At 38.2% G+C, this 23,119-nt stretch overlaps 4 protein-coding genes across 11 annotated transcripts; 1 reads left to right on the top strand and 3 right to left on the bottom strand.

Moving 5' to 3' along the window:
- Positions 1–1,069: 1,069 nt before the first annotated feature.
- On the bottom strand, positions 1,070–5,937 carry LOC131320075 (uncharacterized). Of its 8 annotated transcripts, none has more exons than XM_058350643.1 (12): positions 5,612–5,934; positions 5,305–5,361; positions 5,153–5,204; positions 4,984–5,057; positions 4,726–4,856; positions 4,186–4,309; positions 3,902–4,005; positions 3,494–3,793; positions 2,447–3,397; positions 2,113–2,235; positions 1,849–1,916; positions 1,070–1,468 (listed from the first exon to the last, which is right to left on the bottom strand). In XM_058350643.1, the coding sequence occupies exons 1-12, from the start codon at positions 5,634–5,636 to the stop codon at positions 1,465–1,467; spliced, it is 2,013 nt and encodes a 670-aa protein (XP_058206626.1). In that variant the 5' UTR covers positions 5,637–5,934; the 3' UTR covers positions 1,070–1,464. The 8 variants fall into 8 exon arrangements, with proteins under 8 accessions (XP_058206626.1, XP_058206627.1, XP_058206625.1 ...); XM_058350644.1 differs by having other exon boundaries at positions 3,536–3,793; positions 5,612–5,933; XM_058350642.1 differs by having other exon boundaries at positions 1,070–1,916; positions 3,536–3,793; positions 5,612–5,937.
- Positions 5,938–6,413: 476 nt separating this feature from the next.
- Positions 6,414–10,257, bottom strand: LOC131321349 (uncharacterized). Its single transcript, XM_058352336.1, has 3 exons — positions 10,146–10,257; positions 8,831–9,052; positions 6,414–7,128 (listed from the first exon to the last, which is right to left on the bottom strand). Exons 1-3 carry the CDS (start codon positions 10,255–10,257, stop codon positions 6,815–6,817), a joined length of 648 nt encoding a protein of 215 aa, XP_058208319.1. The 3' UTR covers positions 6,414–6,814.
- Positions 10,258–10,334: 77 nt separating this feature from the next.
- Positions 10,335–12,881, top strand: LOC131321348 (uncharacterized). The gene is made up of 4 exons (XM_058352335.1): positions 10,335–10,616; positions 11,534–11,593; positions 12,510–12,535; positions 12,656–12,881. Exons 1-4 carry the CDS (start codon positions 10,335–10,337, stop codon positions 12,879–12,881), a joined length of 594 nt encoding a protein of 197 aa, XP_058208318.1.
- A 5,066-nt stretch (positions 12,882–17,947) lies between these two features.
- LOC131320074 (GATA transcription factor 21) lies at positions 17,948–20,061 on the bottom strand. The gene is made up of 3 exons (XM_058350641.1): positions 19,642–20,061; positions 18,834–19,220; positions 17,948–18,561 (listed from the first exon to the last, which is right to left on the bottom strand). Exons 1-3 carry the CDS (start codon positions 19,963–19,965, stop codon positions 18,208–18,210), a joined length of 1,065 nt encoding a protein of 354 aa, XP_058206624.1. The 5' UTR covers positions 19,966–20,061; the 3' UTR covers positions 17,948–18,207.
- Positions 20,062–23,119: the final 3,058 nt, after the last annotated feature.

Here is a 23,119-nt window from a genome sequence, read left to right as displayed (position 1 = left end):
CTAAAAGTAGCCGGTCCTAGTGCGGACTTTGGGTCACTGGTTTTTGCAGGCCCAATAACCAGGCCCTTGGGTTGGTTAAATGAATAAAGTTCACCAAAAAAAAAAAAATTTAACTAAATAAAGTTTGGTGGAACTATTTTTTGACTAATGTAGGGGTTCTTCATTTAGTGAATGCTGGTTGACATATGATATGGATTTTTCTTTTCAATTGCATCTTAGTCACATAATCGGCTCGCACTCTCACAAAACCTAGTTGTTTTAGGACGTTTTTAAAAGACATTTTCATGCTTATGTTTGCCTGCACTCGCACCCACATGCGCATAGCATTGCATTATGACAAATAGATAAGCATCTTCGTGGCTTGGTTGATTATTGGAGTTTCATTTCAAAATGAAAAACTTAGGTCCCGTTCTTTTGAACTTAATTTAACCTTAACTTATTTTTTCTTCTCTTTTGGAACTTAAATAGAAAAAAGTTAATTTCATCCATTCTTTTATACTTAAATTTAATTGCTTAACACACACAATTACAATATTGCCCTTCTATTTTTAAATAAAAATAAGTTACTCCGTAAGTCCATGCATTCTTCAAAACAGAGGGGTATTTTGGACATTTTGACATATGCCTTGAGGCTTGTTTGGGAAGGATGAGAAATAAGTTAAGTGTAGAAGAATGGATAGGATTAAAAAAATAAGTAAAGTTTAAGTTAAGTGCAAAGGAACACACCCTTAGTTAGCATCAACTTCGTGCTTATTCTCTTATGAGGTCGCATGTTCAAATCCTACGAAGGTCAAACATTCCAAACTTTGGGGCCACTAGAGGATTTGCTTGGTCGATAACTTTAGGGTCTTAGAATTAGTCAAAATGCGTGCAAGTTGGCCCGGACATCCGGTCATAAAAAAACCTTCAATTGCTGATGGAAGTTCATTGTTGCCCTGTAGATGTTGTATTCCGTTGATTTATGAGAAAGGATCCTCCATCATGTAAAATGATATTCATCGTGGTCTTACTTAAAAACACGATCTTAATTCTAGTCTTTCAAACTAATCTTAAAAAATAAAATCTTATATATTCAATGATTCTAGTCTTATTTAACAAATATTGTTTCATTGAAATGAATATTGATGCCCGATCAACCTAATTTTTTGGAGTTATGATGCACATATCAAGACCTCCAAAAAAGCTTTATGATCAGACCAATAAATGCTATCCAATACAAAAAGTGGTCATCTGAAAATCTACAACAGAGATTGTAATTCACCTTACATTTGCAAAATTTAGAACAGAGATCATAATTTTCGATCATGAAGGCCTGTTTGTACATGCTTTATCACAGGTAACAAAAAGAATTAAGTGGATACAGCATATTTGATCCAGCACTGAGGATGATAGCTGTAGATCCCAAGACCAGCAGCATTCTTAGCATTGGCAGTTAAGAGACAGTTGCATCTAATCCCCAAGATCTTATCTGCAATATCACAAAGAGGGAATTTGAAGGTGCTTTTGGCTTACAAGTTCTTAATTTTTTTCGTTTTCTTTTGCGGGTAGTTGCCATATACAAGTTAAAACCGTCAGCTGGACGTGGGTCTCACAAGTCTGTGTATGCACAGACTGAACAATTCATTTGCACTGCCACTACTAAAAAAAAGAATCGCTAGAAAAGGTCCTCAAATACCTGTCGCAACTTGCAAGAAATAAATGTCTCCTATGCTTCCTTAAAACTAAATGAATTCTTTTGCTTACGGAGTCTATTTTGGAGTTAGGTGGATCCACATTCGGTACAATCCTAATACCAGATAGTTCAAGAAAACTATGCAATAGTCATTTATATGAGAATAGCAAGCAGACCTGTGTTTTCTTTGTCTTGTAAAAAAAACAAGTACTCCAAAAGCTACCATTATTGCAACTTTTACTGCCTGAGAAGAAAAACACAGACAGAAAATTTAGCATTACCATCAATCTTTAGAATAAATATCAGCTGGTAGATACATGATTTTAACTCCTGTTGGAATTATAACACCATGTCTCCACCTAGCGTGATTTTTGTGCGTAAAACTACAATTCAGTATTTGCTATTCCAAGGTTAGATAGATGTGTAAATTACTTGTTTACCTGTCCAAGTGGTCCATTAGAAGATTCAACTTGGGCAGAATTATCAAGCTGTGTTGTTCTCAGCTCATCAGAAATCTCGTCACCATTATTCAACACATCGCAATCTCCAGGTTGAATATTTGGCTGGAAGTAACGTTAGCACAGAAATTATTTGATCATCATATAACATAGAGAAGAAAAAGAATCTTCACCATTCCAGTGTCGCATTAAGAAGTAAAGATGATACATGATACCTATTTTCCAATATTGTAGCCAATCTATTCCTAAAGTTATCCTGCCAAGTAGAATCACTGTGTGGAAAACATTCTGACATGTAAATTTGAGAGATATATACCTTTTCCACATGTTCTGGCAATGAAAAACAGTTTCTTCCTTCAGGTGTCCTTTCTTGGATTCGAAAACCTTCAACTAAACCTGATTCTACTTCTATGCTTCCAGTAGTTATACACAAGCGCCTCACGTGATCTGGGAATATCCAGGCATCAGAGCTTTCACAAGTAAAATCTTCATTTTCAAATAAAGTTGCTGATTCCAACTTATCCTCTGAAACCCCTTGGATATCTATTCGATTGGAATAAGTAGAGCAAATTCCACTTCCATGCCTCTCCACGACTGTAGCTGCTTCAACCGCTGACGTTCCTTCCAAATCATTTGGGCTCTTTCTCGATTCATTCTCCACAATTGATTTGGTTTCTTCTACTTGGATATGTGCGATACTTGGCTCCTTCAACTGCCTAGTGTCCAGAGATGATTTGCTCCTATTTAAGTCTTCATCAAAACCAAAATACTCTTCTCTCTTCGCTTTGTATGTATGTATTTGTTGGACCTCCCCTGACCTCCCCAAACCTCCCTTTGGCTTCGTAACTGATTCATTTTCTTTGACTCGTATATGTGTGGTACTTGGCTCCTCCAACTGCCCAGCATCCTGAGACCATTTGCACCAATTTAAATCAATATCAGAAGCAATATGCTCTTCCTTTTTCGCTTTGTATGGTTGGATTTGTTGTGATTCCCCAATTACAGAAGGATTCTTGAGCATTTCAGAAGTCAGCTTGACTGGCTTCCTGATAACTTCCGAAATTTGATCCCCATTATAATCTTTACCAAAACCAATATGCTCTTCCCTTTTCATTTCATATTTCTGGATTCTTTGCGACTCCCCAAATAGAGAAGGCTTCTTGAGCATTTCAGAAGTTGTCTTTCTTGGCCTAGCTAAATCCTCCAATTTTGGATCCTTAGATTGCAATTTCACTGCTGGTGGTGGTTTAATACCAGGTCTGATATCCTGCTTTCAATAAACATATTTCAATCTACTGGGAAGAAAAAGTAATTCCCATGCAATTTTGTTTGTTTCAACTATGAAACATCACAACATAAATACCTTAGCTAGACTACTTTCAAAGGCACTTATCATTTTCCTTACATTGCTAGGAGTTTTCCCAAGGGGATCCTGCTTCTCTGGTTGATCAGCCTGAAACATCTTCAGCTTGGAAGAAACTAAACTCTTCTTCGTAGCAGATGTAGGTTCTTGAAGTAAAACCGGTCTTTTGGGAAGACCAACTTGTTGTAACTTAGTCTCAATATTCTGCTTTGATTTCCTACTTAAAACACCAAGATCCAGTTCTAGGCTTTTTGACATGGAGGCCGCCAATGAAGTCTCTTCACTTTCATCTGTATCATTCTAAAACACGTGGGTTAATTGTTAGAAAAGCTCAGCATGCCTACTGAAACCCACTTTTGACAAAATAAGAAATGCTACATTAACGGGGCAATGTGATTAATCCTTAACTGGCTCAATTTGTCTCTCGTCAAAAGAAGTTCCTCCATCTCCAACTCGCATGGGTGGATCTCCAATGCTCAATGCTTGGCTATGGGCAACACTTCTTTTTGAATCTTGAGAAGATGCAGCACTCAGAACATCACAAAGGGATATTTAGAATTAAGTTGCTATGCAAGAATGTACGAGCTTATTGACATCTTGACAACCAGGAACTTCTCTCATTATTTGTTTCTTCGGCTTAGTTTAGTTGTTTATTGACATGTATTTTGGAATTCAAGAAAGCATGATCAAACCTGAGACCTCATGGTTGATGCCCAAAGATGATGTGACGGTATCACCAGTGGTACTAGCAGTTTCAGTACGTCTGAGACTCTTACTGAGCAGTTCATCACTTTTCTTCTTCATTGCAGATTCTCTCTACAAACAACTAGAACACACTCGTTGAATAGGAATAGCAATGAACCCCAACACCACAAACTGAAAATAGTTGATTGAATCGGTGCCCACTGATTAGCTCCTTATACAGCTAAGAAATGCCACCAATTGGAGAGCCATTTGAATACTATTTTCTTTTAGAGCTATTCATAGAATGAGCTAAGGCAGTTGTAAGATTGGTTCAAGTCAATAAACTGTGTTTGGGTCATGGATTTACTGAAAGATCTATAGAAGAAGAGGATAAGATAAGCAGCTAAATTTATTTCTTCCTGTTCTCCTGTCATTCTGTTGCCTCAGGCAACTCCATAACTTAATGATCCAAAAGGGTACATGAAAGATCTCCAATCACGTAACACCAATTCTTAAAGTGAGAAGACAAGAATAAAGGGAAATAGTACCATGGTACGAACTTGATTGCGCTCGTCTTCGCTAAGAACAAACTGCAACCTCATACGCACATTTCCCCCTCCTTCAAGGGAGATAAACTCATCCCATGAACCTCTTTCCACAACCGACATGATTTGAACAACTGTAAACAAAAACAAGAGAACACGAGAAAACAGCCCCATCAGCCAACTGTGTGGAAGAAAGACCATCACATGCACGTAAATAAGTTATCAACGTGGGACTAAAAAGATTATAACTACACATTTAACCTGTTTGTGACATTTCATTACCCTCGGTATCCTGAATTGTAATAGTCACATTGTCGCGAAGGGCTGTTAATGGGCTGTTCTAAAATCAACATAAATAGGAGTCATAGGAATTAATAACCAAAGCACATATCGAATGTTAACAAATGAACACGAAATATGGAAACATTACAAAGAGAAGTCCCCCTTGTCCCGAGTTTGATACTCTCTTTTCCCCATCGTAACTGCATTACATCATAGAATGCCTATTCAAGTCTGAACATTCGCACGCATCTAAATCTTGCAACAACCACCAAAATTAAATGGAAGCAATGATCTACTTACCCTTCGTCAACATTGATGAAGGTGGGATTGAAGATGGAAGGTCCTTGAACTCCAGAACTGGGGGTTAATCAACACAAAAGCTAAAGTTGATAAATAGGAAATATACATGTAACAAGGCTACAAATATTCAAAGATTAATAAAATTTCTTTGCCGTTCAAAAAAAAACAAGGCTACAAACCCACGCCAAGTTAACATGAAATCTGCATCCTTGCACGTACCCCGGAACTAGGTCTCTTGGTACTCATGTTTGTGTGTGTGTGTGTGTGTTGGTACTCATGTTTGGTGAACGGAGGGAAGCTGCCATACCTGAAACCTTGATAGTGCCTGGCATTGATGGTGTAGCTCCGATTCAAGAGCCAGTGATTGAATTCAATATGGTTGATAAAAGTTTGAGTAAGTAAGGTACTGAGCTATTTTGTGAGGTCTTGACCCAGTACTTCTGTGGCTGTTGAGGGTGTGCCTGAAGAAACAAACAAACTGAGAATGGATTGGATGGAAGAATGTGGATGTGGGTGCACTAAGAGAGAGGATGGTGGGGTCCATCAAGCTTCAAGCTAATTATTGACCACCTCAAATGCTGGGGAAAACAAATCTCTATTTTGTCTTGCCTCTTTTACGACCAGAAAGTAATTAATGAACTATTTACCACTACAATCTGGAGAAGATCAAGCCAAAAAAGGAATGTAATAGCACTTGAAAATTACGTTTGTTGCGTGTGCCTCATAATTTCAGAAAGTTGCTCAATCCGATATCAGAATGGATAAGCTATGTAATTGTAACCTCACTTGCCCAACTACTATTCTGGCTAGATTTTTGTCCCAATTGAAAAAAGAATGTTTTCATATCTCAATATGCACTCTTAGTAGTACCATTTACCTCTAGATTCTCACCACATCTGTGTGATTGTAAGCACAATGGACATGGAATATGTATTTTTTTTTTGACACATACCCTGGGTATCTTTTACAATTGCATGATCGTGACTAGAGATTCGTGTGTTTTTTAGTTTCTACTATATCAACAGATTTGAGAGTGCATAAGAGCCAAAAGAAAATGTTAATCTAGGGACAATGAATCTGTGATGTAAGTAATAGGGAAGACCTAAACGTGACACAAACACCACTTTTATTCAAGAGAACTCCCTTGTTCACCCATAGCACGTCAGTCAAAACAATAGAGATATGGGTGTTCCTCAAGGATTCTACTGGAAAATTGCAGTGAATAAAAAACAACTGAAAAAGAAAGCAAAGCCGCCGATGTCCAGTATCTATCCAAAGATACAGCCACGAAACAAACGAACATAAACCCAGGTAAAAACCCCATTAGCCAATGGAACGTTCCTTTTTCTGTGAACAAGGATCAACAACGTAAGGCCAGATGGGTATCAATTGAGATGGGTTAAGAATGCCCTACAAATGTACCACAAAATCCATAGCCATTGATATACACCAATAAATGTAACGTTTCAAATGATAATTTTCTGTGGGCACAATCTGTCAATAATAGGAATCAGAGACTCGGGATAGATTTGGCACGAATAAACTCTTTGAGGAGTGCCTTTTCTTCGTCAATTCGCTTTTTCTCTTCACGATCCTTGGGTTTCACTTTTCTCTTTTCCTCCAATATCCATTTGAATAACTCACGCTGCTGGTCCTCAGGAATGGGCTCGTGCACCTTCACAGGCTCAATGATTGGAGGAGAGAGGAGTGGTTCCTCAGGAACAGAAGTGGCAGTAGTTGCAACTGGAGTGGAGGGCTCTTTGGCTCTAGCTTTCCTGTTCTCTGCAGCTCTTTCTTTCTTTCCTGCCCTTGCAAGCATATAGACTGCAAAATATCAAAATTAAGGTAGGTTACTTGCCTTGTGACTGTCAAGAGGTTGAAATTTGAATTGAAGGATTCATAGTTTTCTTAACTCTGTGACTGCTGAATAAGGCACCAAAAAAACTTGGAAGGAAGATGATCCCAAGGCCAAAATCATCTAAAGGAGCATATTCCTTTGAGTGCATAATACCAACACACACACAAGGATCTATTTGGACTCCTTCAAATCTAGACAGTAGTATTTGGAATCACAGAATCTATACCTCTAATTATTCTCTTCCCTATTCCCTGCACCAATGGTACCTCTACCGAAACATGATCATTAACTACTTTGAAAGGAGAATGCTTTCCTTAACTGGGAATCGTATACCTTTCTGCCAACTATCTCCTAGAACACCAAGACAACAACAATAATGATGATACAAATCTTTAGAAACAGGGAATCATATACCTTTCTGCCAACTATCTCCTATAACACCAAGACAACAACAATAATGATGATACAAATCTTTAGAAACAGGTAGCCTTAGAACTAAAGAAGACAAACTTATAGATGAAGTAAACGCAAGCCCAAGTATATGCTAACAAAGTACCTGAAAATCACTTAACAAAGGCTTCCCACAAACCTTTCATCAATGGATTGGCTTATATCCGGAGAAACAGCCCAAAACAAGATATGATTAACCCACATTTAAGGATGAATAAGACTGAAGGGCCATATGATGACTACCAGCTTCTCAACATATTCCTAGAATAGTAACAAAACAAAAAAACCTGGAATCAGCATTTTTAGATAAGGTCTTTAAACAAGTTAGTAATTAAGATAACTTTCCAACTTCCCACTTAATATATTTTTTCAATCGAACTCTACATATTTGCAAGTTCCTTCTCTGTAAACAATGTCTCTCACGCTCATGGCACAGCTCATCAAGTTAATTAGAATGTCGTCTATTCAGTCTGTTATGACCATAGATCCCAGAAACAACATTAACAACGCATTTTGTCAGCACATTTAAGTATGTAACTTCTTCATTCTAACAGCAGAAAGACTACCCTCCTATCAAAACACCACAAAAAAATCTACAAACACTTTGTCATATGCTCCGCAAACAATTAAGAAAAACACAGCACCGACTTGCACATCATGCCAGGCAAATCCTTCAGGAACAAAACAATTCCCCAAGCAACAACTCAAGATACAGGAAATTCGGAATAAACCTCGTCTAATAGCCTAGAAACCTGAGTTATCAACTCCTTTTGGGCCAGTTCATACAAAGCTTTACTCTGGCTTTAGTTGGGCTCCTCGCAAGTGGGCGTAGGGATTGAGCCCAGAATTAGTCGAGGTGCGCATGAGCTGGCCGAACACGTGAGTTATCAAAAAAAATAGCCTAGAAACCGTTGCTCATGATGTTGCATTTCACAAAAACCACAGGGCCTCGTCACCAATCAAAAAAACAAGCTTTAACCCAATGTCTCAGACATTTCATCAAACACGTAATATCCCATGCTGTACACCATCTAACTAATAGAAAAGCACAAACCCAAGTAAATTCCAAACTAATATTCCAAGATCCACCTACCCAGTTTGCATTTCAACCTACGATGCAAAACGCAAACAGGGTTATTCGCTGTCACGCATATATCTGTATCTGCATCATATGTAAGAAAACACACACATTTCATAGAAAGAGAAATAGAGAGAGACCTCCAAGGACAAGATTGGAAAGAAGAAGAGTACGCCAAACGACTTTGTTGTAACGTCGAGCGAGCGATTCGGTGGGAGGGTGAGGTGGAGGTGGAGGTGGAGGTGGAGATGAAGACAAAGGACGACCACCTTCTTGCATTTTCTTTTCGATTTCCGATTTGCTCTCTAATGTCCCCACCACTCCAGTTTTTGTGCTATCTTTGACATCATTGACAAGTCTCTCTTTCTAGATTTGTTGTGAAGTAAGAAGAATTATCCAAGTATCCAACAATGACTTTAGCGGATCAAAAAAAAAAAAAGACAATGACTTTAGCGGTTTTAGCCTTCCTTGGGAGGTTATGCTCTCTGGTGCCTTAATAGCTTAGGCCTTGTTTGATTCTGGTGGAAAAGGAAGGGAAGAGAACAAGGAATTGAAGGAAATTCTTTGTTTTTTTTAGAATGCAGGATGTCTCGGGCCAATTTGCGCACCTCGGATTAATTCATACAACTTTATTAAACAAACACCTAAGTTTTAGGTCAACATCACTTAGCCAGTTGGCCAGCCCCTTGTGATTGGAAATTCTTTGACTTATCTAAAGCTTTTTCTTCTTAGAGCATCTTCGGCCCTTGCTCTCTTTTATACGAACTGAAATCTGAATAAAGTTCCATGAATCTCACTCTAGCTCTTGACTCAAATTCATATCAAATTGAGTTTTTCTTGAATTTTAAACCAAATTAAGGGTTATTTCCAAATATGCCATTAATGAAAATTTTCCTCAAATTGATGTTTAAATTTGAATTTGGCTATTGGAGTGCTTCATTCCAAATGAATCTTTCAAACCTCATTTGAGTGGTCTTAAAAGGTGAATTTTTATTTTTTTTGGATCCGCATCTTAAAAGGTGATTTCATTTTGAGAAGTTTATGGACTTAAGCTTTTAATAGAATATTTTTCGTTCTTTTTATCTGACAAAAAAAGAAGAAGAGAGAGAGAGTAGATATATACCAAGCTGAGCAAAAAGTTGCCGATAATGAAACAAAAAGTTCACTAGAAATTTATAACCAGAAAAAATTAGATTTTGAAATAACCCAATCATGGCCCAAACTAACAATATGTAAAATTGTTTTGGGTCTAAACACAAAATGCCCTAAACCTCTGTAGCCGAACTAAAGTTGGATGGCCCTACTCTGCAGCCTTGTAGATCTAACTGGGCCATGCGTAATTGGGTCAAATTATGCATACAATGTAATGCACAGAAAGCAAAAGTTCACCAGTCCTTGACCGGATGATCTTAAACTCAAAAATTAAAACTCCTTATGTCTTAGATATAAACATACCTTGGAACGTGGTTTTTATTGTTTCACTTTGGCAATTGTGAAAAGCTCGTAACAGGAAGAGCTTTGACAATGTTGAAACAATCTCAACCGGGTGTCTAAGGAATGCCAACATCTATGCAAAGGAAATTTTTTCAGCTTTCAAGGCTCCACAAAACCAATGATACACGATATGGAGTTCTGATTTGTTGGATGTTACCATCTCCAGGAAAGCTCGAGCTGAACACCAATGGTTGCTTCTATGAATCCATCAATAAGGCTGGATATGGAGGAGTTCTTAGAGACAGCTCGGGAAAATGGGTGCTCGGCTATTATGGGAAAGCTACAAGCACCAGCAGCTTGGAAGTTGAAATATGGGCTATCTATAGAGGTCTCACTGTCATCTTCAAGAAAGGAATATCAAGTGTCATCCTTGAGTTCGATTCAAGTGTGACAGTTAACTTCTGCAATGAGGGACCTCCGCCTGATCACCCTGTAGAGACCCGGATAAATTATTTATTTATTTATTATTGAAATGTTTATTCAATGACTAAATGGGAAAAGTAGAAATTATTTAGTGGTTTATTTGAATTGAGGGTTGAAGTGAAAGAGTAGAGACTTGAGGGAGTGTGAGTGTGAGTGTGAGTGTGATATAAAGATATGAGAGTATAAATAGAGTGGGTGGGTGTGTAGGAGATTATAGATCTCCATATATATATATCTCTCTCTCTCATCCGTTCTCTCCCTCTCTCTCCACCGATCTTCTCTCTCTTCTCCTCTCACTCAAAAACTCCTCAAATACCTTAAGAACCTTAAGGATCAACCTCCCTCTGGCCTTCCAATCGCGTGCTCGAGCTTAACATTTCGTGGGTCAAGCTTGGAGGGAAGCTCTCGTCGATTTCGGAGTTTGGGGAGGCTAGGGCTCGACCAAATCGTTTGAATCTCGGCCATTGTTACGAGGTAGAGACTTTTTTACCTCTTCTATGTGTATATATGTTGATTTGGTGTGTGGATCGTTCCCCTTTGGTGCTTCGAAAGTTTGTCAAAACTGCAGAAAATCGCCTTGAATCTGCGTGGTATTGATACCTAAATAAGGGGTATTGATATCCCTTTTGTTTCTGGAAATTCAGCAGCCTGGTATTGATACCCATATTAGGGGTATCAATACCCCTCCCTTTTCTGGACAGCTTGTGTTGTTTTGGTGCCTCGTAGATCGTATTGAGCTCCAATTGTCCCTAAGCCCCTTTCGAACATCTTTTAACCTTTCTCACATGCTCAATTGACCTTCTATGATTAATCGTTGCTAACCATAATTCATTAGACTCCGTTAGTAAAGATCGAATAAGGATTGTTGTGATAAAAGCTTTGTTAAAATACGTTATGCTGGTTAATCGATTACTTGATGATGTTAGTGGCATGATTATGGCGTTGTTGGCATATCATATGACGTTTCACGTGAACTTGTGACTAGTGTAATGTCTTAGTTTGCGTGTTGAGTATGAAGGTAGGTATGTGAGTCGGAAGTTGGATTAAGAAGTCTCGTAACGCAAGGGGTGGTAATACGGTGACCAGAGTTGTTAGGGATCACCGTGACGCAAGGAGTGGTAACACGGTAATCCCCGTGGTGTTATACGGTAGCACAAGGGGTGGAAATACCGATGGAGGTGATTGACAATAGTGAGTTGCGTTGAGGTTACTTGAGTTGTTTAACTTTGTGTGAACTTGGTGGTACATTGAGCTATGGGCATGTGTTAGGATGATATTATTGAACATTGGAAAGCCTTTGAATCAATTGTTATCTATTGATTAAGCCATACTTCTTGTCTTCATTTCATCTGCACATTTCATCGTGTGTACATATGAAATCGGTAAAGATTTTCCTACTGGGCTAGTGTAGCTCAACATAATCTTTCTTTCAGGACAAAATGCTGGACAATAGACTGTATGCATTCGTGTGCTTGGGCACGAAGATTTTTGGGAGCTAATTCCGTTTTAGTTACTTAAACATTTTGTATTGGCTTTCTTTTGACAAAGATGAGTTTGTAACTAATTGTACTTAAATTCCTCTTGATTATAAAGTACTCCCTCCGTCCCTATTTTATAGTCCAGTATTCCATTTTGGGCTGTCCCTTAATAAGTGTCCATTTTGTAAAGTTAGTGGGTAAAGTTGGTGAATTTTCTATTTTGCTCCTAAAAGTAAATTCCATTTTGAAAAGTTAGTGAGTAAAAGTGTAATGATGATGGTAAGTAGGGAAAATGGAGGAAAAAGTTGATGTGAAAGGTATAATGATAATGTCTTTTTAATAAGTTGGAGTTACGAAGCATGACACTTAAAAAGGGACGGAGGGAGTATGTAATATCTTAAACAAGTTCGTACTTGTATTTAAGTTGATTTGGGCCGTAGTGCCAAAATTGTAATTACTTAAACTTGGGGACTCGTTTGTAAAACTGTTGGAAAATCTTTTGGGTAATATTTATGTTAAGCAAGGATCTTTTATTCAAATGGATTATTTATTTATGTTGAAAATCGAAAGCGTGACACACCCACAACGCCACATTATTGAGGAAGTGAGAAGACTTGCCGGTGGAACAAATTCAATTATAACCCACATCTACCGACAAGCAAATCAGACTGCAGACTGTCTTGCAAGACTTGGCTCGCAACAAGAAGATGATTTGATTGTAACTAGCTCCATTCCTTTTGCAGCTAGGGAATTCGCCCTGGCAGACGCCATGGGTGTTGGCCATCTCCGGACTTAGGTCTACGGCTTTGTAGCCTTTTTGTCGCCTTATGATCTTTGTATGCCGAACTTCTGGCTAATGACGTTTATGTTCGTCTTTTTTTAATGCATGAATTTCCGTTTGACCCAAACAAAAAAAGAAAGCAAAAGTTCTACTAGTGTCTTGTGACACTAAAACTCCACCGCAACACCAACCACACCCGTACAATAAGTCTAGAACCACAAATACACAAACTCTCTCACATAAAGTATGGGGCCAACACACACCGCACATATGCTAGGTGTGCGGGCGCCACACTTAATGTGAGAGAGTTTGTGTGTGAAAATATTTGTGGTTGTAGCATTATTGGTAGTTTCAAAATGGTTAATCTCCCATTACCAATCATGCAGTGCCATGTTGGTAGGTGTGGTTGGTGTCTTGGTGTTGTGGTGAAGTGTTGTGTCCCTCGCATCAATGAAGTTCTAAAACCATATACAGCTTTACACACACAAAGGCAAACATAATCACAGTGCACTAGTGCAAATTCTCTATTCTATGTAGCATAATAAAAAGAAGCCAATTAAATCAGTTAATTACTATCAAATTGAAGATCAAATATACCAATATCACAGTTTTGCACGCACAAAAAAAATCCAAATAATTTCAAGAAGAATAAGATCCACGGGCAAGAGAGGAATTTACACCCATTTCCTCATGATGAGATGCAGGGATCCTAAGGAATAAGGATTTCAAGAGTTTCTATTTAGTGGTGAAGTGAGTGCTTGTCGCAAGTTAGATACCGATAAAAAGTGATTATTGTAAAAGTGGAAGTCAAAAACATCAAATAAGATTTTATGCTATCAACTTTTCCTTAGCTAGAGTCAGAAACAGGCTCAATGATTGGAGGAGAGAAGAATGGTTCCTCAGGAACAGAAGTGGCAGTAGTCACAACTGGAGTGGAGGGCTGCTTGGCTCTAGCTTTCCTTTTCTCTGAAGCTGTATCTTTCTTGCTTGCCCTTGCAAGCATATAGGCTGCAAAATATCAAAACTAAGGTAGGGGTTACTGTCAAGAGGTTGAATTGAAGAATTCATAGTTTTGTTAACTCTGTAACCGCTGAATATAAAAGGTACCGAAAAAACTAGGAAGGAAGATGATCCCAAGACCAAAACATCTAATGGAGCATATTCCTTTGAGTTCATAATACTAGTGCATACACACATAAGGATCTATTTGAACTCCTGCAAATCTAGATAGAAGTATTTGGGATCACAGAATCTATACTTCTAATTATTCTCTTCTACCAAAACATGATCATTAACTACTTTGAAAGGAGAAAGCTTTCCTTAAGTGGGAATCATATACCTTTCTACCAACTATCCCCTAGCACACCAAGACAAGAACAATGATGACACAAATCATTAGAAACGGGTAGCCTTTAGAAATAAAGAAGACACAAGTTCATTGATGAAGTAAACGCAGGCCGAAGTATTTGCCGAAGAAGTACCTGAAAATCACTCAACAAAGGCTTACCACAAACCGTCAATAATGGATTAGCTTTTATCCACCAAACCAGCTCAAAACATGATACTATTAACCGACATTAAAGGATTAGTAAGACTGAAGGGACATAGGATGACTACTAGCTTGTCATTTTATTCCTGGAATCAACACTAGCTATAAGCTCTTTAAACAAGCTAGGAATTTAAGATAGCTCTCAAACTTCCCACTTAATAAGTTTTCTCAATAGAACTCTGCCTATGTGCAAGTTCCTTCTCCGCGAGCAATGTCTCTCACACGCACGGCTAACCTCATCAAGTTATGAGAATGTCCTCTGTCCAGTTTTTTATGACCATAGATCCCAAGAACAATATTAACAACGCATTTTGTGAGCACATGTAAGTAACTTCTTAATTCTAACAGCACAAAGAGTACCCTCGTTTTTAAACACCAAAAATCTACAAAAACTTTGTCATATGCTCTGCAAACAATTAAGAAAAAGTGAAAACACTCCACAAACTTGCACATCATGCTATGCAAATCCTTCAGGAACAAAACAATTCACCAAGCAACAACTCAAGATACTGGAAATTCGGAATAAACCTCTTCTAATAGCCTAGAGACCGTTGCTCAGTATATTGGTATTTCATAACAACCACAGGGCCTCATCACCAATCAAAAAACAAGCTTAAACCCAATGTCTCAGACATTTCATCAAACATGTAGTGCCCCAAACTGTGCACTCCCTCTAACCAATAGAAAAGCACAAAACCCAAGTCAATTTCAAACTCAAATTCAAGATTCGCCTACCCAGTTCACATTTCAATCTATGATATGATGTAAAACCCAAACAGGTTTACCGTTTTCACGCATATATATCTGTATCTGCATTATATGTTAGAAAAATCACACACAGTACAGAGAAAGAGAGAGAGACCTCCAAGGGCAAGATTGGAAATAACGAGAGTACGCCAAACGACTTTTTCGTAACGTCGAGCGAGCGATCCTTCCATTCTCTTTTCGACTTTTGATTTTGCTCTTTGACGTCCCTATACTAGTTCTTTTGCTATCTTTGACTTGATTGACAAGTCACTCCGAGATTTGTTGCGAAGTGATCCAACTTGGGAGAGCGATCCACCCATTTATGTTTGAGTGTTCGAAGTTTTTGGCGTGGTCTAAAAAATAAACGATTTTGACTATCGTTGGTGAGCCGTTGGCCCAAAATGGACAAGACCGAAGGGAATGGGAGCCCAGTCCATCCAACAATGCCTTCAGCCTTCCTTGGGAGGTCTCTGGTGTACCTTTAGGCATTGTTTGGTTCTTGTAGAAAGGAAGGGAAGAGTTAGAGAACAACAAAATGAAACAAAATTCTTTGACTTTTATAAAGCTTTTCTTCTTAATTATTTTACCTTCTCTTTTCTTTTTCTTTTTAATAGTGTAGACTTCTTAAAAATAATCTTCTAAGGCTTTTTTTTTTTTTTGTCATTCGTTAATCATAATCTACACTATTCTAATCTTTAAGCCTTATTTGAGTTGTCTTAAAAACTACTCCCTCCGTTTCAAATTTTTTTGTCTATTTTTTGACTTTTGCTTGTCCCAACTGGATGCTAGCTACAGGGACCCGGGGTCTGTCTGTGAGTCCCTCGGTGTATGTGGGAAGCGGGGTTTCTGTAGCGATCAACCCTGTAGTGCATCATCTGAGCTGTCCATTTCCACAATCAATGGATTAGATTGTTTGTCACTAACTCTTACCGGCAAGAGTGCTTCTGTAAATCTGAACCATCAATTGTGTAAAAAGACAGCCCGAATGGTCACTACAGGGGATCCTCGTGTGTGAGTGTGCATCTGTGTGTGTTTTATGTTTGGCACTAGCACTTTTGGGACAAAAAAAATAGCTACACAATTTTATGACAACCATAAGAAAAGAAGCAACACAAACAAAAACAATTATGTACACAGTAAACAACGGATTTTTTTTTTTCCAATTAATCAAATAATTGTAAGCGTACCCACGGTTCTTGTTCAAATTCTCCATTATATGTTGCATAATACAAAGAAGCCAATTCAGTTAATTACTATATCAAAATGAAGATCAAAATATCACAATTACAAACACACACACATGTACAAAAACTCCGAATAATTTCAAGAAGAATAAGATTCACGGGCAAGATAGGAATTTAGATTTATTTATTTTGATCATTAGAGAGGAATTTAGATCTATTTCCTCATAATGGGATACGAGGATCCTACAAGCTGTAATACAATACTTAACATTTTCAAGATTTTACTATGAGGCGAAGTGAATGCTTGTCGAGTTGTCGTAAGTTAAATAGATAGTGATAAAAAAGTGACTATTGTAAAAGCTAAAGTCGAAAAACCATCGAATAAGATTTTACAAAAAGAAAAAAAAAACTGAGGTGAAAATTAATTTTATACAAAAACACCTCGATGTGATGAATTACTGGTCAGAACAAGACTCTGTGTGTGTGTTTTAAAAAATAAAAATAAAATTACGAGACTCGGGTTGGCTGAACAAGAAAACTAGATCTAGTTGTCTCGCAACTTGTTTGCCCCAAACACCAGCCAACCAAGCCAAAAAATTATTAGGGTTGGTCGAGCACCGCTTCTTGGTGTCCCAACTTCCTTCACTAGCTTAAATTTACGTAAAGCTCACAAAGAAGTATATGAATTCCGTGTGATGTTCTAGCCTCAAGGATGGCCTTAACCCCAATGGGTACCCAAGTAGTATGAGAAAACTAATAAGTATAATTGTCCTAGAAATCGCATATGTCTCGAATTCTATGGAAATTAAATATTTCAAATTTTGGGGCTACTGGAAGTTTGCGGCCTGATCGTTAACTTTAAGATTCCGAATTAATTAAGATGCGCGTAAATTGGTCCAGTGAACATCAAAAGGAGAAAAAGATCCCCCTTATGTATGGACATAAAGTCCTATACTTTAGAGTTTAGTCCATGTCTGATCGGAACTACTCCAAGAAGAAAAGCTGCTGCACAACATGAATCATCAGCATCATGATTTGATCATGAACCAATTTTAGACATAGCCCCGGATTTCTTCTCTCCTATTGTGTGTTGATATATTCTATTTTTGGAGATGGAATTTTCTTCGCCATTCAAAAAAAATAAAATAAATAAAAGCAGAAATATTTGGTCCTTTCTTTTTGTCTCGATTTGTCAGAAAGAACTTCCGTAAAAAATGTGGCTCCGATACTTGTACGCGAACAAGATAGCATTGTGATCGATCGATGTGAAAACGATAGACAAATAGAGTTAATTTAAATTATAGTAAAAATTTGTGACAGTAAAAGTTTTGTATTCAGCTACATTATTTTGGTTTGAGATGAATAGATCGAACATAATAATCCGAATATTTTTGTGGAGTGATCTTCAATGACTTGTAAATACTACACAAACATTGACACATTTGAAGCCTACAATTCGAAGATCAAAAGCGTATAGAGAGAAAAATAAATCAACAATTTTTTTTTTCTTGGAAACTCGCATATATAACACGATTTTTTTATTTAATAATTTAAGTGCCCGAACTAGCCTACGCGCATATCGAAACTCACATAACATGATAGATCGGTGAACAAGAGATCCATGCATTTTCGATCTGATTATCACCCTGTTCAAATCCACATAACTAATTATCAAAGTACTCCTCCCCTCAGGCTATGAGCTGATCCCAAACTTATTTCTGTTCTAACTTATTGAATTTTTTGGCATCTCTCTCTCACACACAAACATCCTCTGGTCCCTCTTCTGAGAAAACCCAAGAAAAAAAAATTGATTTACAAACATATATAATTTCCATAAACTCACAAGGAGTAATGGAAATTCTCAACCATGAACAAGGTCACAAGATAGAGCCATTAAGAGGATAGCCGCTTCCTTCTCATCTTGTGGAAAAACTCTGTGAAATGCCAAATTATTGCTCAAGAACTCCTCAAAGCATATCTTCTTCTTTTTCCCGTGAGATGTGGTGGTGGTGGTGGAAATTTTGGACCTTTTCTTGTACTTTGTGATATAACCATCAATATTGGTGGCTCTCTTATCTTTGAGTTGCACTTCAGTACTCTTTGTTGGTGAAGTCTCAGCCTCAAGAGTTGTAGTGCCATTTGCTGCTGCCGCGGCAGCGGCTGCCATGGCCCTCCTCGCCTTCCTTTGCCGGATTCCGCAAGCGTTGCAGAGTGACTGCACCACCGTATACGGTTTATGAGAATTGGTAAACTAATTTCTTGGAGATCGAAGAGCCATACAATTAAGGAATGGAATAGGATCCTCTCCGGTCCCTTTAAAAGACTTGACGGTCATGTTCGGGCCATTTGCAGGCCCTTGCACCTAAGTGCACTTTTGATACCGTTGGGCCAAAGGCCTCTCCGCAATTCTAGCTACAAATGGGGGTCTTATAGAAAGACACAGATGATAGAAGTTTAGAGACATACATATTGAGGATTATGGTTTACCTTAGGGCCTCTAGGTCCACTTCTCCATAGAGGGGTCTTGGTAGTATTACAATCCGAGCAAACCCTAATTGAGTTGCTGCCATGTTTAGTACTTTCCAAAGAAGATGAACTAGCAGCTTGCAAATATTTCTGATCTTCAAACTTGATAAGTTGGGCGTTGGTTGGCGTTTGATCATCTCTTCCGGGTCGACACGGGTCCGCCGGCTCCATCATCTTGAGGATCAGCCTTTTCTTTGTAGGCATCCACTCGATCGGACCGTTGTGGTCATCACTTTGATTCTCACGAGATCCATTTTCTTTCTTCCATAAGGATGGTTTCACGCGGCGATCACTCTCACCTTCCGGTGTTTGATGATGGTTTGATCCTCCCGAAGCTAAATTAGCAGCCTAAAATCAAGAAAGTAACCCCACGATCATCTCATCAAGAGAGAGGAAAATGCATAGAAAAAAACACGAGATCGATATATCCACCCGCAAGTTGATTCTCCCATTACCGAAAAGAGAAGGTAGCCAATGAGGGAAAAAGATTGCAACAAAATTATACAGAAAGATTTGACAGCGACATTTTTAGAAATCGCATAGCCATAGATAATGATGAGTATTTTTGTTTGAGATTGCGAATACAAAAAATCACCACATCATTCTGGGTTAAAATTATGTATCCAAATTATTGTCCAAAAAAACCATATTAAAAAAATATAGGTATGCTATATATGTACTTACAATTCGATATTAGAAAATAAGTAAGAACATGAAATAAATACTGGAGTGGATCATTTCTCTTAGTGATAAGGAAAAAAACTCGTACCTGTTTATAATTTAGTTGGGGTATGATCTCCCTATGACAAAATCCTCCTTGATCTTGGATTGGGTAGGTGAAAAAATGACTAGAGTGAGAGGAAGATAAGCAAGCTTGAGATTTTGCAGTGCTGCTGTTGAGTTGATCATGCTGATCCACGGCAAAAGGAGAAAGTGACGAGTCTTGGTCATCATCAGTCATGGAGAGAGAGAGAGAGAGAGAGAGAGAGAGAGAGAGAGAGAGAGAGAGAGAGATATCTAAGGAATTAAGAGAATGGGAAAACCCTTTTGAAGGACAGAGAGTGCAGTGAGGAGATCGAAATCTAAAAGACATTCACGTGATCAGTTCTTGAAACCCGAAAGACACAAAAATTATAATAATAATAAAATAAAATAAAAACAAGACAGAAGAAAAGAAAAGGAGAAGAGTGTGGAATGCCACCACACGTACGGCCCTATTTGAGTAGGAAAAAACAAAAACCCTATCTATCTGTAAATTAAATAAGTTCCACACACTAATCTCCCCCTGAAAACGAATGGTGATTCCAAATGTAAGATGCATGATATCCACACATGGCATTGTCATCCACTGAAATTCATATTGACAAAACCCCTAAAATTGTTCAAAAACTCTAGGGGGTTTGTGTTTTTTGGTTGATATTTGTACATTAAATATGGTATCTTGGATAGATTTTGGGAGCAATTATTCTACCTCTACACCCAAATACACACTTTCACTCATAATAAGGGTGAAATCCGCACATACTACACACTCCCACTCATAATAAGGATGAAGTCCACACACACTACACACTCAGTGTGTGTGGAACCCACCCATATTGGGAGCTTTTTAGGTATCAACCACGCGGTATCCCAACCCCTTTTGACATCGTAGATTCTTGTGGGCTCTAATCTAAATACATAAACCTTGTCAGCAAGGGCGAAAACAGGAATCTACCATGCCCTAGGCTAACCCAAGGACTATATATATGAACTCAAAAGATTTTTATAATTAATAATATCTAGCAAACTTATACATAAATACGTAATGTTCAAAAATAAAGATAAGAAAAGTATAAAATAACGTACACTATTAAAGTTGTACCTTATGTTAAAGAATGCCACCTAGTGTGGTTGGCCTCGCCCTCTCCCTCTCCCTCTCTCTCTCTCAAGGGGGATGTCTTGAGATTGAGTTTTGGTAGAAGAAGTGCTCGACTTCCATTGTAACTACTAATAATTAATTCCTAACATTCTACCATATGGTAAAAAAAAAAAAGTTGTGTCCTATGTTGTTTCAAAGAGTATAAATTATTTCGAATTTGAGTCGATATTCTTAACAAATTTTCTTTCAATATAGATAATCATACAATCCACAAGATCGAATGCTATTTCCGTAATTGCCGTGGTAACAGGAAAAGTTATAACAAGACGAATCAACCTTACGATCAAATGATGAGGTGGGCTAAAATTCATTGGGCTAAAATTTTACACATACAGTAATTTTTTTATTTTAAGTTCCCCTGGGCTACAGCCCACCTCACTTTGACTATTCTTCCGCCCTTGCTCGTCAAAATGTGTGGCTATGGAGTGTATTCGATCGATCGGCCACCATGCATGTGATGCCGTGAATCCGTGATGGATCCCTAAGACCACCAAATAATTACTCTAGCCATCACCTTTTTGCGACGAATTGCAAAAGTTCTTTCCACACCATTTCTCTTTACCACCCCTAGCTATGTTCGAATATACTATATATGCTTCTTGCATGTCCCCGATCTCAATCGTGGATTCAAAATTCACTTCTTGAATGAATTAAATTCTCTTGCATCTGCATGTGATGCGAAAAACATGAAGAATCAGTTTGAGGTAGACATGCAGATGTCTGGTTGCTGAGGTAGCTAGGGGCCGGGACTCTCCATCCATACAGGGAAAGGGAATGCCGACATGCACTTAATGCTCTCTGCATGGGATGCCCTGTAAACACTTCTCCACAATACAAACCAGTTTGGATTCTATCACCACCTCACGGGTACATGTATATTAATTATGTACTGATCAGTTCATAGCATGATTTTGGGCCTTTGGCTTCTCGATCTCTAGCTAGTTTGCATTCTGTGTTTTGAACATGCCGTTCGTCCATTCGCATTTGTACGTGATGATTCAGACTTTGCTGAAAGAGTTGTACGGGTGCAAATTTTCACCATGCACCCTAATATTGCCAAAAGGCATTGAATGCTTGCGCAGGCTGTCGGGACAGATACAGCCACAACCTCGCCCATCCGATCCCCACACTTCTGTTGCCATTCTCAATCTCTCTTTTCCATTTCCATTTTTTCCCTTTCTTTTTTTTTGCACCATTTATCCGGGCTAGCTTACGCCCGTACCCCGACTAATTGCACGACTCTGAATGTAACGACTGTACATAATCCTCAGTGGCTTCAAGATTTGGGATGGTTGGTCTTTCTATGAGATTTGAACATGTGACCACATGGTCAAATACTTATTACTTTCTCATGCGGCCATGCCCACTTTATCAATCCCTTGAAGTTTTTTTTTTTACATCATTCAAAAGTTCTTTTTTAATGGTCTCAAAAAATTTAAACAACTATCCAGAATACGCATAATTTTTATTTTGATATTGACACGGTTACCTAAAAGGACCAATAATCGAAGACGAGTATTCTATACCCTTGGTTGGATTCCCTCTCCTCTCCTCCCAAATTAATGTACCCTTCGTCAAGTTTCTCAATAAAATTTTTGCCTATCAAAAAAAAAAAAAAAACACATCTTCACGGCTTATATGGTACTTGTATCATTTATTTGTTTTTATTTCTTTCATAACCACATGTCCGGGTCAATATAAGGGAAAGAGCCACCAAATTAAAGCAACAAAAGACTAGGAACTTACAGGATGCTACCATAAGTTACCATGCATGGTACCAGGGATGGAGACAGGAAGGAACCAGTAGGAGCGGTCCGATTGAGGCCTAATTTGCCAAATGTGTAAAAGGTACTAAAAGTATTAAATGAGCTTTTTTTTTCCTTCACAAAATACAAAGAAAAAAAAGAAGAAGAAGCCTATTTAGTGCTTTTATTTTAGCGCTTTTGAAAAAATAGCCCCGGGTATTGAGCAATGATTGCACTGATTTGCCCGTTCGATAGTTTACAAGGTTTCTTGTCCTTTCGTTTGTCACCGAAGGGAGAAATTTTTCAGTGTCGAGTGGATATCACATGTCGTCCAATGCGATTTTGGACGGATCAGATTTGGAGAGAGAAAAAGGAGAAAGAAAGAGGAGGGTGAGAGGTTTCAATCAAAACCATCCAAAAGTGCATCAGACAGTTCAGGAGTGTCGAGCGGGTACCACGTAGGATATACCCGCTCGGCACTTAAAAATTTCTCCACCGAAGGGCATCTAATATATATAGAATATATTATTTACAAGACCACACCAAACACAAATCAAACGTAAGCTATCTAAAAAACTCAA

Source organism: Rhododendron vialii, chromosome 3a, assembly GCF_030253575.1.
Source record: "Rhododendron vialii isolate Sample 1 chromosome 3a, ASM3025357v1".
Classification (NCBI taxonomy): domain Eukaryota; kingdom Viridiplantae; phylum Streptophyta; class Magnoliopsida; order Ericales; family Ericaceae; genus Rhododendron; species Rhododendron vialii.
The sequence above is the reverse complement of the archived record's forward strand: the minus strand, read 5'-3'. Positions and strand labels throughout refer to the sequence as shown.